Source organism: Chanos chanos, chromosome 8 (genome assembly GCF_902362185.1).
Source record: "Chanos chanos chromosome 8, fChaCha1.1, whole genome shotgun sequence".
NCBI classification, from domain to species: domain Eukaryota; kingdom Metazoa; phylum Chordata; class Actinopteri; order Gonorynchiformes; family Chanidae; genus Chanos; species Chanos chanos.
Window position 1 is genome coordinate 28,421,751 of NC_044502.1, and position 17,943 is coordinate 28,439,693.

Below are 17,943 nucleotides of genomic sequence, written 5' to 3' on the forward strand. Positions count from 1 at the left end.
GACGGAAATGCTGAGAGCGTCATAATCTTTGTCTTAAACCTCTATCACCTTCCCCAGGGAAGTTCGTGGCGCTAACAAATACACGTTCACACTTCAGGAAACACTCCAAAATGAATCAAGAGTACATCAGGAGACATTCTGTATGTATCCTCAACCTCCTCAAGTTTTAAGTTTGTACTTTGGCCTTTATCTTTGGTTGTAAGTGGATTACAGTATTCCTATTGCGTGCGCGCAGTATATTGTTACATTTTTGCAACAAATTGTCAGGGTTTGCATAAATCCTAAAATAAATGTCATGGGAAATCCCTCCCTGTTTCACTAGTCTGTCAATCATTGTTTGCGTGACACTGCACTGGCCCCTCATGAAGTTGAGATTATCAGCAGGTGCACATAACTTAATATGTCTCTGCAACCCACAAACCACTGGGATCACAAGTTAATAAAATCAAAAGAATTCATAAGAGGTTTCAAAGGCAGCCATAGACTCACATTACAGAGGAACAACAAGTAAAAAAAAGGAAAAGAACCACATAACAGTTATAATAGGGATCCCTTGGATGCCTATAGCAACAACAACAACCAGAACAACAACAGCAATAATTAAAAATAATTAAATGATATGTAATTAATACAAAGCCATCAGGTTCAGATTTTTGCCATTTTCAAGGCTGCCAAGGAGCCCCTGCAGATCTCTACTTGCTTCACACAGACCTCCTGTGTTATGTCCTGGATGCTGCATGAAGAATATAATTTGGTATTTAGCATATCACAATGGAGCCCTCAATTTGTGTTAAGAACCAGTTGTCTGTTCTAGCTCATTAGAAAGTATTCTACTTCAGCGTATGCATGGCATGATATTTTTCTTATGTCCTTTGTTAAATCCACGGGCATGTATTGGTGAGGGAAAAGAGGTACACTTATATAGCACATTTTAAAACTAATTTATCATAGTTTAAGAAACACCAGATGACACTCGAGGGACCAGCTCTTCCTCTGTTACTGATTGTTACTTTTCACATACTTGACCCCAACAAGGTACAGAGAATTTTTGGCCAAAATCGTGACCAGTTTGTTGACCAATTTATTGTTGAATATTATCATATTTGTGTGGTGGCCTTCTGTTAACAGATTAGTGAGCAATTGGACCCGCTGGTGGGTTTTTAGCTGTGAGAAACTGGGTGTGACCTGGGTGTGCTTAATAAAGACCTCCTGTTGAGAAACCCATATACCCAGTCTTCACCCTGGAGTTGAACACATGTCAGCTGACAGGTGTCTGTGATTGTCTTTAGACTCTAGAATAATCGCAATGATTAAAGAGCAATTAGAAAGCATTTTCAGGGATGTTTTGGACCAAGAGCTTAATGCAGAAGAGGGATATAAACAAAAAGTCTGCCACCACAAGAAAAACAGGTAAGTAAAATATGTGAAGTATGTAATATTTGAAACATCAGGATAACTACAATGGCATAACCATACATGTAAAATAAAATAAAAAAGCAATAAAAAAAATAAACTGAATTTAAAAATTTCAAACTGAAGATGGGAAAAAAGTAGCTTTTACATGATACAAACTTCAAATGACATTACGTTACAAGAATTCAATTCAAGTTTTGCATAAATGCTAAAGTTCCAAGTAATGCAATTAACATGTTGTGATGCAGTATCAGCCTTTTCAGACATGGGTCTGATGATGGTTTCAGAAAAATGTCTTTGTAAATGTAATTATTTCTACATTAAGTTTGTCTGCACAGTGGTAATTCTAGGACGGATTCTAGAACCAAAGAATTCTTGCACTGGTTGCCTGAGAGGTTTGTAGCTATACATTTCTTTAAATAGTGTAACATTTGGAGTTTTGCATAAAAAAAGGAAAAATTAAACACAGTTCCTTATACTCTACACTACTCTATAATGGTAGTGAAAAAAACCCCAACGTTTTATGGTGTCGGCCAGTTTGGCCACCCAGTTGCTTGCCAGTGTATCAGCATCAGCAGACAGACTTAGCTGCTAAGTGATAAGATACTGTGACGCAGTTGTGACGTCTCAGTCTCCAGGAGGACAGCAAATGCCCTCCATCTTTGGGGTCTATCTTTACATTTGTAAGCCTTTCCTGTACATACCATTATGATAACAGACAATCAGGCCAGAGTGACTGCTTCCTGAAACTCAGGTCTGAGAAGGTTGCGCCATACAGTTCAAAGAAAACTTTCTGAGGCTTGTGTGTACATGTGAGTGTGTGTGTGTACATGTGAGTGTGTGTGTGTACATGTGAGTGTGTGTGTGTACATGTGAGTGTGTGTGTGCGTGTGTGCGTGTGCGTGCGTACATGTGTTTGTTTTATTGGTTTGAATTATTGCTATCCTTATTAGCAACGATGTTTCAAATGAGTGGGTTATCTATGACGTAAGGAATGTTGTTTTTCTGCAGGCAGTGTGCTGAGCTGCGTAAAGCGCGGTCGCGCGTGGCGGCCAAGGGGAGGAGGGAGAAAGAGAACCTACTGTTTAGGGAGTTGGCCACTCTGCTACCACTTGCCCCAAATCTAGAGGCCCAATTGGACAAAGCCTCCATCATAAGGCTAACGATTGCTTACCTTCGCCTCAGGGGTCTTCTAGACCCTGTACACCTGACAGTGTCAGACAGGGACACCCCATCAGGTACATCCAATTTTTACTTAGTCCTTCTCCTACAATATCAAGGAAGCCATTTTTCTATTTTGTCTTGTCCTCCTTGCAAGCAAAACATATAAAACACACTAAAATAATCCAACTGATTATTAGATAATGTTAAATCTGATATTTGGGGTGGACGATGATTTGCAGGTAGGTGGAAAAGTGGAAAAGATCATTTTTTTTTCTTTTTAATGAATCTCTAGGAAGTTCATGTGATGAGGTGTTGTTAGATTCTGCTCTTGGCGGTTTCCTGCTCCTAGTTTCTCTGAACGGCCAGGTCATCTTCACCACTAAGGAGGTGATCACACACACCGGAATAAATCAGGTTCTGTTACGTATTGTATAATTAATATCGCTTTTCAACATGCTACAATTTGGCTTTTCACAGAATCATGCCTGTGAGCAAGATGCTCAGTAGTGAATTTTTAAAAGCCCTGGTATTCTTTCTATTACATGCTGAAATTACAGCATAACAGATCATTTAAAGTTTTTTTCCCCTTAAATCTCTTTTGCAGATGGATCTTATTGGTCAGAGGTTTTTTGATTTTGTGCATCCATGTGACCACACAGAGATCAAATCTATTCTATCGAGGTTCACTGGTAAGATTTTGTTCATTTCCCCTTAGCAAATCAGCTAAAATAATAATATATAATATCTGTCAGCTACCCATACAAAGTTCATGATTCAAACACCTGATGTTTTAAATAAGCTATACAAGGTAGACAGGGTCAGTGGGATTGTGAAGCTTGCTTTGAAATAAAAAATGCTCTCAAACAGACTTCTGAGAGCATTCAAGGTCAAGAGTCTGACTAGATGTTTTTAACTGTTAATGTAGGTTCGCAGGGCCAGCAGGAGTGTGAGGTTTTTCTCCGAATTAAGAACGCTAACAACCAGAAGCTCACTCCCTTCAAGGTCGGTTATCTCTATCGCCCATGCTTCACGCTAACACAGCAGAGCTCAATGCTTTTCCATGAATCTTCTCCTTTTTCTATACATTTCCTGTCCTCTGTCTTTCTGTTCATACTTTTCTGTTCTTCCTCATTTTCTTTCGCACATAGGTTATACACTGTACTGGAGTGTTAAAGTCATCTCCTACACCAGGGTCTAGCTGCCTGGTTCTTCTGTGCAGGCCTCTGCCTGTACAAGAGGTCATTGAGATGGATACTGATCTGAATGCCAAGACATACCTAAGCATACACAGCCCAGATATGAGATTCACCTACTGCCATTCAGGGTAAACTTTAAAGTCAGATTCAAATACTGACTCATCTTAACACCACTGGCTGAGATCTCTTCCTGATCCGGTGTGTTGTCTCTTTTTCCTCTAGAGTCTTAGAGTTGACTGGTTTCACTGACAGAGAGCTGTTTGGCCAGTCAGTTTACCAGTATTGTCACACAGCTGACTGTCTCCACATCTTCAAGTCACATCTTTCCAGTGAGTTATCCTAATGACTCATTTGGTTTAGCATTGTTTAATCAGATCTCATACATAGATAATGTGTAGGTGTGTATAGTTTGGGTTAAATTGAGTTAGTCTTTTTTCACAGAGGCAGAAGTCGATTATAAATTCAGTCACAGAATTCTTTCAGGTCCTTGTCTCTTCACCCATGTGTTGATGTTTAAGTGCTGTTTTTCTGTTTGCCTGTGAAAGTGTTTTCTAAAGGTCAGGCTTCCACTGGGAGATATCGATTGCTACTCAAACATGGAGGCTATGTGTGGGCTGAGACAGACGCATCTGTGGTGTTCAATAGTTTCACAGGGAAACCAGAAAAAGTTGTCTGCATCAACTATATTCTGAGGTTTGAGCTCATTTCAGTCAAGGCATCTGACTTAGAGCTGTCACATCTGATCTCCCCTTGCACTGAATTTACATAAGATTCTGTTTTGCGCATTTATTTTGAATGTTTGAATGTTTGATACAGAGGCAGGTTTTTAGTCAAGGAACCTGTACAGTTCCCAAATGATCATTTTCTTGAGACATTTGAGGATGAAGAATGATTTCTAATATAAATCATGTGTGCGTGTGTCATCAGTGGCGTGGAGCAGTCAGGGATGTTGTTTTCTCTGGACCAGACAGAGTGTCTGCTGAAGACCCATGACTCCCTCTCCCCTGAAACACAGTCACTGTCAGCTCCAACATCAGCTGCAGCTCTGCAGACTGACACAAACCAGTCAACCACCTACAGAGCGCACCACCAAAACAGTCAATTTACAAGTCCATTACAAGGTCTGTGGATTTCTCTCTGTCTTTCTGAAACTACAACACTGAACAGGAATGTCTTAAAAATCGCCAATACATTTTTGTTTTTAATATTAATATTTTTTTTTTTTTAGTGAGGATAAACGAGAGCCCCGAAGACATCACTGAAGGGCCACTAGAGTGCACACTGTCAGACTGTGTGAGCTTTTACCATGAGAAATTTGAGACATAACCCATATATTACAGAAGAAACGTAATTTTGTTTCCAACTGCATGATTCAAAATCACTCACTATCCCAAAATCCATTCGTTGGTGTGATTTCAGATGGAATGACCCAGTGTTACAGTCATGCTTATAATGATGCTGAGAAGGGTGTGTGAAGAGTTTGTATCTGTGTGCTCTGCAGGACCGACATGAAACAGATCTGGATGCTCTGGCTCCATACATCCCCATGCATGGAGAGGATTTTCTGCTTAGTGCCTCTGTAGAACAGTCAGAATTAGGCACATGCTGGCCATGCCTTAATTCTCCAGCTGAGCTCAAGACTTATCTAGGATCAGTGCCTACATTCACAAACTGTCATCTGCATACTCAGCACCTTGTCAACAGTCTTCATTCAACACACCGGTAACCTTATATAAACATGATCAAAATAGCTTCCTTAATTGTTCTGTTGTGTAAACGCCTTGTATATGTCAATGTAACAAAATTATATGTAGCAGCAGGTTATGTAACAGTGGAGCATTGTCTATGCACGTTTCTGGTGAACGTTTATGAGTACTTTGTCACTTATTTTGATGTTTCAAAATACTTATATGGTACTATATGTTTTAAAAGTACAATTTGCTATTAATTCAGGCATAGCGTGGAGTCTGGCACTGAGTTGATGAGACCATGGAGTGACACTCTTTCAACAAAGTCACAGGTATATATATGCACATATATTAGTGTATAGCTACTTTTGATGAGCAGGGCGATGGTCCTAAAGTCTAGTCACTGTCATTATCCATAAATATTGTTATACTCCTAGGTATGGATATGAATTCAAGGTAAATTAAACTGATCTAGTGGTTTAAACCCAAACTAACCAGCAGAGAAATACTTAAGAGCTTACACTTTGAATGATTACAGAGTAGACTCTTCAGCAATTGCTTGATAATCAAATGCTGTTTAGTTCAATTGAGTAAAGGAGTATATTATTAATAGGCCATTGTACAGCAATAAATTCAAAGATGAATGGGATTGCTCATCATTACTGTAGGCAGAATATGACAGCCAAAATGGGCCTGTTCAACCCATGACTCATCAGCTGGGGAGAGTCATACCAAAGGTCTCCAAAGATCTCAGCAGAACTCAGCAGGGAAACTGTGGTAAGGTGTCAGTTTTTATGAGTAGCAGGAGCTATCTGAGAAACATCCTGAAAGCTCACTCCTACGCCTTTCTTTGTTCAACTGTCTCACCAGATGGATCAGTGTACTCTTGCCCTTGGAGTTTGCCAGGACCAGTATCACAGTCCACAAAACCCAGAGACTCTCAACGGTACACTCCAACAACCACCAGGGAGTGTACTAAACAAGAATTTCTAGGGAAAAGTCCCCATGTTCTTCTCACCCTTCCTGTGTTAAGTGGGTGGGAATGTGAAGTCAATGCTCCTCTTGGGTCTACCTCTTACCTGCTAAATGGGACTGAGATAACTTCTGTTCTGGACCAAGCTGCGTCCAGAGTGCCCTGGTAATGATATTAACACACCACAGAGGAAAACAAGAGAAAAAAATGCATTGTTCAACCATGCATTGATTATCTGTTTTATTGTCCATGTTGTAGCCAGAAGCAGTTGTATGAAGGTGACCATACAATCAAGGTGTTTGAATGTTCACATATTTTGCTTTACATGTGTGGATTTGAATCCCATTCTAGTTGTATTTTGAGAAAGTATTTCAGTGAGGTGCAACCTGCAGATCAGAACTAAATGCAGTGTGTAAACTCTATGCATGCAGACTTTCTACCATCATTCAATGACATATACAAAGTCCTCTGTTTATGTGTTTGCAAACATAAGTATATGCATTAAACACATTTCCAAAGTAACCTTTGACAATCATTTTATTAAAAGCTTTCTTTCCCCCCACATTGTCCTCTTAATACTTAGTCAGCCTGAAATGGTCTGCTTCAGAGGAGTGTGAATTCATTTGGAGAGAGCATGTACTGCTTGAGATCACAACACCGTGTGAAGACACTCTACAATGGATTTCAGAGTCCTAGTTTAGTAGTGCTTTTAGGTATCTCAATTTGATGGAAATAAAAATGTCCCTAAGAATACTAATGAGTGCTGAGATAAGTCAGGACTCTATGCGACAGACCACCATACAATAAAAACCCCTGTAAACCAAAGCCAGCCTGCACAGGGCTGTCATTTTACAAACAGAAAAATAGCAATGTTAATAGAGCCACAGTGTAAATACATCAAGCTAGAGGGTCTTTTATTCATTAACAAAACCGTTAGGTAAAAAAGTGTTCAGACAGATACAGTGTTAACGTTAATTAAGACATTCCGGAAAAGATTCTGAAATTTACTATGACACTAATACTCCAGTCCCCCCCTTCGCTCCGCTTCCTTCATTCTCTGGATTCGTGGCCGTTTTGCCAGCCGCCTCCTCTTCTCCCACGATCCGGATGTTGTAACGTTCCCGATATTCGTTCAGTTCTTGTCCTTTTGTCTGTAGCTGTGTGCCAAGTGACTCCACTAGTTTAGAGATCTAAAGAAAAGACAAGAGTTTTACAGTCAAGAAAAGACTCATTCCCAATCATTTTAGCAAAGGATTTCATTTCATTTAAATCTGTGGTCCCACAACCCTATTTAGGATAAGCAGCTTAGATAATGAGTGAGTGGGTCAATCTGTGGTCAGACTTAAGGCACAACCAATTTTCCAATAAAGGAGATCCTCTTTCAGTACTTTGTGAAAGCTATCCTGAATATTTTAATGGTTGATATGTATCATTTCAAAATTGTCTCTGATACTAAGAATATATAATAGTATTAATTTATTCTTGTGTAAAATAAATGTGTTATTATACCACATAAATACTGACATCATGCAGAAATGCAGAGACAAGCAGAAATGTGTAGGCTGAAATACATGTAAAAGACCAAAAATGACCTAGCATGTCAGTTTGAAACATTTTTAAGTCATTGAGCCCTCATGAATGCAATCTTCAGAATTCCACTCACTGCATTTAATATATTTGTTCGGACCTACATCTGTCTCTTACAGAATGATACTTGTGGAGGGTTTTATTGAAATTAGAGGAGGTAATATTTAAAGTTGAGTATGTTATAGTTTTTGGGTTGAAATTTTGAACGTTACTTGTTCTTTATTGTTCTCAAGGGCAGGCAGAACTTCCTCCACTGTCCGCTCTACGAGTACACCTCCTACCAACCGATAACACTTCCGTGATGGGTCGACCTCCTTCAGCGCATCAATCACAAGACTGTGAGAGAGAAATACAACATACACATTGCATAAATCTTGGAATCCAGACCTGGTGGCCGTACTATGAAGCGAGGTAACTGGCTTATCGAGGTAACTTCTGGTTAAGTTAACTCAGAGTAAGTAGTAAACTTCCTAATAAAAGAGCCCCATGGCTTTGTTTTGCTAGGAAAACGAATCCATGGGTTAGGGTTCTATTAGGAGGTTTACTTCTTACTCTGAGTTAATTTAACCGGAAGTTACCTGGACAAGCCAGTTATCTCACTTCATAGTACGGCCCTCTGCTACCAAAGTCCACTGATGAACAAAAGAACTGCATTGTTACCAAAACACAAATAACAATAGAAGGTCACCAGTTACAACTACGTGGAATTTTGAGGTTTCTCATGAGAATGCCATTACATTTCAAATGTTAGCTTCATGTTTATTTTCCATAGAGGGCTACCACGTTAAAAGTCATCATCCTAAGGGACAGTTATTTAAGTAACTACCTGTGCTCATTGATTTCCATTTCTAGTTCTGCTGCCTTCGTGGCTATACTGCGCTGCTCCTGGCGCAGTCGCTGGAAACCTGCCACTACCTATCAGACAGTGGAGACAGAGACTGAAGATCAACACCTTAGGAAAGTTGTAAGACATTATAGGTTGAACAACAGTAGACAACTTAGTCATGATCCTATGCACAAACCAATTCATCTCTATTGACAGACAGTGTTAATTATCAGTATTGTGTTAACATACACAGCGTCGCACAGAAACGCTGCGTTAGGGGAGCGAACGCGTAGAAAATGCTTAATGAATCATTTGTTGGTCGAATGCCATCTAAACAGGCTCGAGGAGCATAGTCGCTCGCTGTACTTGCCAGGCGACCAAAATAAACTTTCCCAGTAAGACGTGGTATTTCAGTCGTAGTTAAAAAGTTATAGAAACTCACCAGATAAATTCAATATTACCACACACACGTATATTCACGGCGGCTGTTGTGGTACTTTTTTTTTTTGCTCTAAGACTATAACGTTCGTTAAAATCATGCATGGCCCAACAGGGGATTTAAGTTTTTCGCACTCCGTAAAGCGCATTTAAAGACGGCGCACTACTTCTTGTCGGATGCTCCAAAGCGTTACGCGTTCTGTTACATGCAAAGGATTTGTATATGGCGCGCCCCTAGAGCGACGCCCCTGCTTGATCGCCCTCAGTATCAAGATTGTAAATAAAACAATGGTGGCTAGTGGGTGGTTGAACCTGACTCCAAGCAGTTGGCCAAGTGAATAATCTAGATAATCCACACAACCTGGTGACAATCCAGGACGTTCACAGATTTTAATTCGCCATTCGCTCCAGCACAGCGTACCTGCTCTGCGGAAGGACCAGGCTGTTTCCCGCTATTACTGGACTTATTGCTTCCTGACTTGCTCCCATCACGGTTGCTGGTGGCCGCCATCTTGAACGCCACACCATTGTAAAGAAAAAAAAACGCACTCTACTTCTTCACCCCAGCAATGATAAGCAGTGCATTACTGCCCCCATCTGTGCTGGAGTTTAAATGGTTTTTAAAATATAGTCTGAAACAGTGCGAACTTGACTGTACACAAACTAAAATTGTCAACACAAAAGAGACGCATTCCACCTAAAATCTGCTGAGATCACCACATTAAAATTAACCTTAGTGATATCATCCATGATAAATTTGCGTGTGCATAAAATCTTGAGAGAACATTCATCGAATAACCAAAGGAAAGCCTTTGTGCCGATCTGCTTTGGACTTCAGAGCTAGTAAAAGTGAAAAAGGACAAAACTACACAGAACAGCGACAAAACAAAATGACGAGAGACGTCCCGTTTAAACTGATTTTCAAAGTTCCAAGTCCATCTTAAAGTTCAGGGGATTTCCAGTATCACTGTCCAATAAAGAGCTAGAAAGACATTTACCTGTTGGGCAAGTTTTACATATGCATTATGTGTGGCACATATTTGGAGAGGTTCAGGTTTACTCCAAATTGTCCTTGTTGGATTTATATCGCGTTATGAAAAGATTGAGGTATATTGATATAATCTGTATAGTAACAAAACTTACAGTAACATGATGACATACCTCAAAGACAGTATCAAACGTATGTGTTTTTGTTTTTGTTTTTGAATTTAGTTTAGTTTTGTTATGTGTTTTGTTATTCCGGATGAGTTTTCATTTTGTCACAATTATGTCACAGGACAAGACGCTATATCACAAAAACGTACCAGTCACACCAGTATTCCCACTTCAGCTAAACAAAACAAAAGCTCAAATGAAACAAAATAAACACAGTAAAGGAAAATAGGTCAACATGACACAGAGGGGTGCTGTTTTTTTTACTCTGAAATATTTCATACAACTGTGATGTGATTATCAATAACAGCTACTACATTACCACAAACAAAGTAACGTTCGTGCTGAAGAGTACAAAGATTAGTTTATAGTCGAGTGCTTTTATGAGAAAATGTCAAAAGTAGAGTCATAATGATATATTTTGACAAGAATGGGTGACCCAGTTCTATTTTAACTAATAACTGTATCACACTGCAGGTGGTGCTGTAACGTAACTTTTCCCCATCAAAGAACGTGAGGAAAGAAATACAGTTCTTAAGTTATGGTTATTTTCCTCTTTAATTTTTGGTCTATTTACTATAGGGCACATCGTATGCAGTATAAACAATGTATAAGTCAATAAACATTATAATACAAACAATTTGCAAGTTAAAACGTTACACATATTCACACAAATACGCAGTTGTTCGGTCTGGCATTGCGATTTGTCATTCCAGACTGATGTTTCCTGTCTAATATGAAAGTTCGCTGTGAAACAAAAAACAACAGAATAAAAGACACAGGTAGAGAACCTTCTTTTACTGCCTGATTATCTGATAAAACATCAGTCAGTCATTTCAAAATTTTATACATTTTACAACTGCATTTCTTCTGATAAATACTTTTACAATATCCAAAGCAAGATGCCCAATGTCAATTTTGAGGGTGAATTTCTCTGAAGATATTTTCACCACAAAAATAACCAATGTACCTTTTCATTTTTGTGTTCCAAAGATGATTCAAAATGTAACCTGTGTAAAGGCACCACATTCAAGGAGCAATGTGTTTTTTTTTTGTCTCCAGTTATTACTTTATTTACCTCTCACACCTGAGACTTGGCACCGTTTGTTTCTGATGGTTTGGGCGTGGTGGTCCAGTGATAGCAGTCTGTCACACTTTTGTTTCGTGGCTCAACAGCACAGCTTGTACAGTACACAATGCCTAGTGCTAGCATGACCACAATGAAGACACAAAGAGGTATCAGGAGAGCCACAAGCAGCCAGCTTTTGTCATGTCTTTGCTTACCACCCTCTGGATGCTGCTCAGAGCCTGCAGCAGATGAGAGTGTATCTTCTGGTGAGGCAGGAGTGGGCCTCTCCATACCCCCCTTCTCTTTAGGTAAGAGTTTTACAACCTCGCTAGACCTAGGATTTGGCAGATATGAAGAAGCATTGGGAGATGTGCTCACTGCACTTCTGCCTTTATTGTCTATCTGCACTGAATCATCTGGGATATCTGACATCTGGGTCTCCTCCAACCAAACAGGTGTACTTGGGGTTGTTGCATCCATCATCCAATCAGAGGTGGGTGAACTGGAGGAAACAGAAACCGGCCAATCAAATTTGTGTGTGGTTGCAGAGCCTTCCTGTGGCGCTGCAGTAAACCAACCCAGATCTGTGGTAATCCACTCTAGGCTTGGCGCATCTGTCATCCAATCCGTAAATTTGGTTAACCAGGGAAAGCCAGGTATATGTGGAAACCCTGAGGGAGATGTTGGACTGGATGACATCTCCGTTGTCGTGTACTTTTCCTCCTCAGTATAGGGCGTGCAGGAGTACAAGTCATCCTCCAACTCATAGCCTTCTTCACAATGACACTCAAATCCCCCCATATAGTTTTGGCAAATATGTTCACATACCCCAGGAATTAGACACTCGTCAACATCCTGGCACTGGCTTGGATCCTCGTCTAGAGGAGAATAGCCATCATGACAGTGGCATGAATAGGAGCCAGGCAAGTTCTCACATGCATGCTCACAACTGTGCTCTTCGCATTCATCAATGTCCTCACACTGGCCATCCTCAGTGGCCTGGTAGCCTTCACTGCAACGACACTCAAAGGTCCCAGGTGCGTTGAGGCAAAGCTGCGGACACGGTTTCTGCAAGCACTCATCAATGTCCAGGCAGGTGTGACCGTCAGATGCCAGTAGGTATCCATCTTGGCACAGACACTGGAATCCTCCCTGGGTGGGCTCACACATGTACTCACAGTCAGCATTGTGGCAGGGATCCACAGGCTGGCAGCTTTGACCGTCATCCCCCAGCTGAAAATCCTCAGAGCATTCGCAGTAGTAATGTGTGTCAGTGTTGACACAGAAGTGCTCACACCCTCCATTGTCCTGATCACACCAGTCCTTTGGTGTGTCAGAGCACAGAGGTGCATCCTTTGACCAACCCACCCTCCCGTCCTCCCGTAACATGCACAACACTGACTGGTCACCTTTGGATCCCTCTGGACAGGGCAGAGTGGCAACTGAGCCAAAGGGGATATGGGTGAGCTGGGTGCTGACTAGATCGAAGGGGGTGGTGTAAATTGCCGGACCCCCTCCTTCACTCTGCAACGCTGGACACATGCCACTGTAGGTGTGGCGACAAAGGAACCCATCTACAGCCACCTGGCAGGAGCCGTCCAGCCACTTGAAGTTGTTCTGGTAACTACCGCTTTTGTCAGCTGTGTTGTGGATCATGACCACGCAGCGGGGCGCGCTGCATGTGTTGGGTAAATCCTCACGTTGCCAGTTGGTGTACTGGGTGTCTTGGTCTCCGGTGATCCAGGTGAAGCCCCGAAGTGGCTTTGTGGCAGAGCACTGGCGTGGCTGTCGCTGAAGCCCAATCCAAAGCCTTATCCTGACCCGTGGGCCACGTCTCTCCCCAGAGGAGAGCAGTTCATGGATAAGCGCTGCCTCCTCAGGTCGTTTGACAGTGGCTAGACTGCCTCTTTTGTCCCTACAGCTTTTCCAAGACTCGCGGAAAGATTTCCTCTGGTAGTGGACAGAATAGCAGCCCTCAGCATTGCACACAGCACCCTGGTCCTGCAGATCTACCCCTGCAGCTGAAGGAGGCAAGCACATGCATAGCAACGCCAGGCAAAGAAATAGAGGTATAGCACAGCACATCCTCCTCAGTAGTCCCTCTCCCAATTCCATTGTGTTGAACTTTGTCTCCTTACTCAAATCCTCTTGTCTAAGACTTCTTGCTGATCTTCCAGGCTGACTGGGGTTTCTTTACTCAGTGTAAACCTTGCATTGGTCCCTCTACTCAGCCAGCTGACTTTTCTCTTCAATTTGTCTGCAGGAGAAAGAGACAGAGAGGGAGGGTAAGTACGTATGTTTTCAGAGGAGGGGGCGGATAGTGAGGGACTGTGTGAGTGGAGGGGAGCTTTGGCCTGTGGTGTTTCCCCCTGTGCCGTATGGTTTTCATAAGTCCGTCTAAGGAAATGGTTTGTGACCCAGCCAGCAACCCCCCATCTGCATACACACACACACACATACACGCGCGCACACACACACACACACACACGCGCGCGCACACACACACACAGACGCACAGCCCAATTACCCTCCATCCCCCACCCATTTACCAAAATTGTCATCACAAGAACCACCGTCTCAAGTTCATCTTTGAGTCTGGACTCTATTTTTCTCTCTTACTTGGCAACAGGTTTTCTTTCTTTCCTTTTTTCCCCTTCATATTTCAGATTGTCTTCACTAAGAATCTGGAATGGCCATCAAATCATCATTTCTTTGTTTTTGCATTTGTCACATAAATACTTTCTATCATAGCTGTTGATTTCTTTTAAATGATGAATCCAAAGAGAGCATTTCTCATGATTTAAACATCATTTAAATTAATTCTGTTTGGGACCACTGCAAATTACAGTCACCATATTGTATTGTTAGATGAATTGAAATGCCATGTGCAATATGGATATCACAATGTGCAGCTCATTGTCAAAACACTAGGGAATTCAGAGCGCTTTCATCCTGAAGGAGCTACTATTTGATTTAAGCGCAGAATGCAGTTGAAGGAGGAGGTGGAGGAAGAGGAGGGGGAGGCTGTGTTGGTTTACAGACTAAGTTTGGATAGGAAACGGAACAATTAAGGATAATGCTAAGCATAATAAATGTGATCCTCATATCCTGGTCAGGTCATTTTCAGAATGAAACACAAGCTGGAGCATCTTCAAGGGAAGGGTTCCTATTTTTCTTTCTTTCTTTCTGTCTTTCTTTCTTTCTTTCTTTCTTTCTTTCTTTCTTTCTTTCTTTCTTTCTCTGCAAGTATTTACCAAAGCATAATTTAGACATAGTTCACATAAAATATTTATAACCCTAACTTACTGATAAAAAGAAACCTTTTCAGTAGTTTCTTTTAACATTATTTTTTGCAGGAAGTTATTGTCTTGCTTTAATTCATGCTCAAAATTAGTGATGTTTGCTTCTTCAGCTCAGACACTGATATATATTTTGCCCATATTTTCATTCTGAGATGGAAAAAATACAACTTGAGGCTTTTACCACAGTAGTAAGATATCATATACAGGCATTAGGGCTCAGGTACTCAAGTTGTACTGGGAGCCAGTAATGTGGGTTGTTCAGTAGTCCAATGTCTTAAGTAGTGGACAAATTAGTTCTTAAAATCAAGTCTCTCAGAGTCCATAAATCAAGTCAGTCTGTAGCTGCAGTGACTGAGTTCCACTTAACTTCAAGGTTTATTTTTTTCTAACAGTTGCTGTTCTGTACGTGGTCCAAAATGTACCGTTCTCTAAGCGGTCCCCAACTCTGCACTGGCCTATATAACCATAGTATACTGTGTAAGTCAGTTGAATAAAGAAGTGACATTTATGGATGTTTATCTAACCTTCGTGAGACACTGATCTGCCAAAGGTGCTTTTATTTTTTATTTTTTTAAGACTGCCTCCCCAGATGTTGAAACAAACTCACTGTGGATACATCTGGCGTGTGTTCCACAGTAGACGTTTAGACTTGTACCTCTCCCTGTGCTGAATAATATTTTCCAAACAGAGGTTTCATGGCTAAAGCTCAAACTGTTACCCCAGAACCATATAACATAGATTTAGAAAATTTTTCATACTATTTATAAGATGCAGACACTATTAACATGAGAAAGTCTTTTTTTTTTTTTTAATACATTTTTCCGATACTGTCTCAGACTTTTCTGAGTATCACAACCAGACCCCAAGTTCATGCTCTCAATAAATCTCCTCAGAGGATTCGAACAAACTTTCTCCAATACGTTCCAAAGCTCAAATGCAACCGGCATGCAAACTTCTTGGGGTAATGGTTAGAAATACTACGTGCTAATTTCTCCTAACCCTGCAAACATGACACAGTTATTTATGCCATAATGCATGGAGCTGAATGACAAACAAGTAAGTCTCAGCACTCACCTGGATGTGACAACGGATCTTCAACTTTCACTCATTGTTTGTGTGTGCAGCTGCTGGGTGCATGGATGTAAAAACGGTGCATAGCAGAGGCTTCTCGTGACACATTAGGATCAGACTGGCACTCTCCTGAGACTGATTTCAGCACAAATAAACAACAATCAAAAGAGTTATGTGGGGTGTTTCCCGACTCTGTCACACTCAGATTTTGGAGACTGTAAAATTCAGTTACCTCCAGTCTATCCACACTGTTCTGTTCCTCTTTCTCTGTCAGTTATACATCTCTTCTTTTTTTGGGGGGGGGGGCACCATTGCACCTCTGTCACCTTTATGTGTCTTTATGTCTTCAGCATCAGTAGATGAACTGGCTAAATCTAGTGTGAAATTCTTTTTTTTTGTGATATGAAATGGATACAGTCAGAACTCAGAAGGAACCTTCTGAAAAAGGCTGGTTGAGTTACCATTTCAAATAAAAAACAAGCATTTAGGAGAATGTGTTTTGTGTGCGAGACTGTGTGAGTGTGTGTATTTCGTAATGTAGTTCACTCTCCTATTTAAGCTTTTATTTCATGACCTTTTTGGAAAGGCTATAAAAATGGTGAATTCTTTAATGTAATATTTTGGACAGTAATCACTGGGCTCTCTAGCCTAAAATTTCCCCTATGTTGTGACTATCCTATTCTAGAAGATCCATTCTTGGTGTAGCTTTTGGAAATTATAAGAGATCAGCAGTACTTTGGATTCAGCTGAAATAATAAATCAAAATGCTTTATTAACTTTGATAATCAGCTCATTAAATCAAACAAATATGACTTCACAACAAGTTCAAAGTTGCGTAACTTACCAAACCCCCTCCTCCCCCCCTCCAAATTGCAATTTCAGTGGTGTGCTCATAATTACATTAATGGTGCCACAGGGAATCCTCCCATAAGGAATGCTGGGAAATTTTAAGTTGCTCATTTTGAGTTTGTGGGGGCAACACAAACATTCTGTCCTTCCTCTGTTCCTGACACTCCGTGTTTGGAGAGTTGGAATGCCTCTTAAAACACTCTGTAACCGTTTGATTTAAGAGTTCTTCCCACTAACCCCCGTAACCCTAGGTGACCTTTTACCTCTGCATGCGTTCAGCTCCAGTGCACTCGTGTTTTTCCCTTTTTCTATGGCTAGACATACCTGAGGAAGGTCTTAAAAATGACAAATTAGTGCCAAACAACTCAAAACAGCTGATAGGATAGTCTGCGAAACTCGATTTCATGCTTTTAAATGACCATTTTTTAAAATTAAAGAAACATCTGTGCATCAGTTGGAATTTGTGCACATGGGTGGATGGCGAAGTAGAACCGGCTGATCTGTATTGCTTTACTAATAAAATATTCCGATCTACCACAGCATTTAATAAGAAGCTGTGCCCAGCAGCCTTTGCTGCCAACATTTGATCAAGCCAGTCATTTATCAGTTGTTGTTTCAACATTGTTTTCCATAGTCACAGTTTTAAAGCACAACTCACTTTGTAGCTGTATCTGGACATATGAACTACAGCACAGACCAAAATACCATTACTGATCCATGTTAAACATGATGTAATGGTTGCCTCTACCCAGTCCTGTGTGTCTAAAACCTGAACACTGACTACAGAAAGGAATTCAGAGAGGTAAGCATTTTTGTCCAACTGAACATCACAGTTCACAGTACCTGGGATCAGTGGAATCTTTCACATACTTTCTGTACCTCAAACAGAGCTCATATTTTTCCTGATCCTGTTTTTAACACAGTGTATTTTTCTATGCTTCAGCAGTGTGATTTTTCGAAAGAGGACTGTCGAACTCTCGTACAGCCGAAGGACCACAAGCCTCTCAATGTCCTCTTTGTATTTGCTTTTTTCTTGTCTTTTCTGTTTTCTTTGTTTCTCTGAGGTTCCAGACACAGCCTTCAGGGTTTTTTTTGTTCCATCTTGGCTTCCAGTTTCTGTCTCTCTCTCTTTCTCTCCCCGCCCCTCTCTCTCTCTCACTCTCTCTGTCTTTCTCTTGCTCTCTTTCTTTTGGCCTGTTTTTTCATTTAGAATGT

General features: G+C 40.8%; 3 protein-coding genes across 3 annotated transcripts; 1 reads left to right on the forward strand and 2 right to left on the reverse strand.

Moving 5' to 3' along the window:
• The first annotated feature begins 1,306 nt into the window (after nucleotides 1-1,306).
• Nucleotides 1,307-6,786, forward strand: hif1al2 (hypoxia inducible factor 1 subunit alpha, like 2). The gene is made up of 14 exons (XM_030783049.1): nucleotides 1,307-1,410; nucleotides 2,425-2,651; nucleotides 2,870-2,991; nucleotides 3,182-3,266; nucleotides 3,503-3,579; nucleotides 3,726-3,901; nucleotides 3,996-4,102; nucleotides 4,319-4,466; nucleotides 4,701-4,894; nucleotides 5,002-5,066; nucleotides 5,275-5,495; nucleotides 5,727-5,793; nucleotides 6,130-6,238; nucleotides 6,332-6,786. The coding sequence occupies exons 1-14, from the start codon at nucleotides 1,307-1,309 to the stop codon at nucleotides 6,601-6,603; spliced, it is 1,974 nt and encodes a 657-aa protein (XP_030638909.1). The 3' UTR covers nucleotides 6,604-6,786.
• Nucleotides 6,787-6,927: 141 nt separating this feature from the next.
• LOC115819004 (prefoldin subunit 2-like) lies at nucleotides 6,928-9,796 on the reverse strand. Its single transcript, XM_030782537.1, has 4 exons — nucleotides 9,707-9,796; nucleotides 8,848-8,936; nucleotides 8,234-8,357; nucleotides 6,928-7,624 (listed from the first exon to the last, which is right to left on the reverse strand). The coding sequence occupies exons 1-4, from the start codon at nucleotides 9,794-9,796 to the stop codon at nucleotides 7,442-7,444; spliced, it is 486 nt and encodes a 161-aa protein (XP_030638397.1). The 3' UTR covers nucleotides 6,928-7,441.
• A 1,722-nt stretch (nucleotides 9,797-11,518) lies between these two features.
• Nucleotides 11,519-13,621, reverse strand: cd248b (CD248 molecule, endosialin b). The gene is made up of 2 exons (XM_030783050.1): nucleotides 11,968-13,621; nucleotides 11,519-11,931 (listed from the first exon to the last, which is right to left on the reverse strand). The coding sequence occupies exons 1-2, from the start codon at nucleotides 13,619-13,621 to the stop codon at nucleotides 11,519-11,521; spliced, it is 2,067 nt and encodes a 688-aa protein (XP_030638910.1).
• Nucleotides 13,622-17,943: the final 4,322 nt, after the last annotated feature.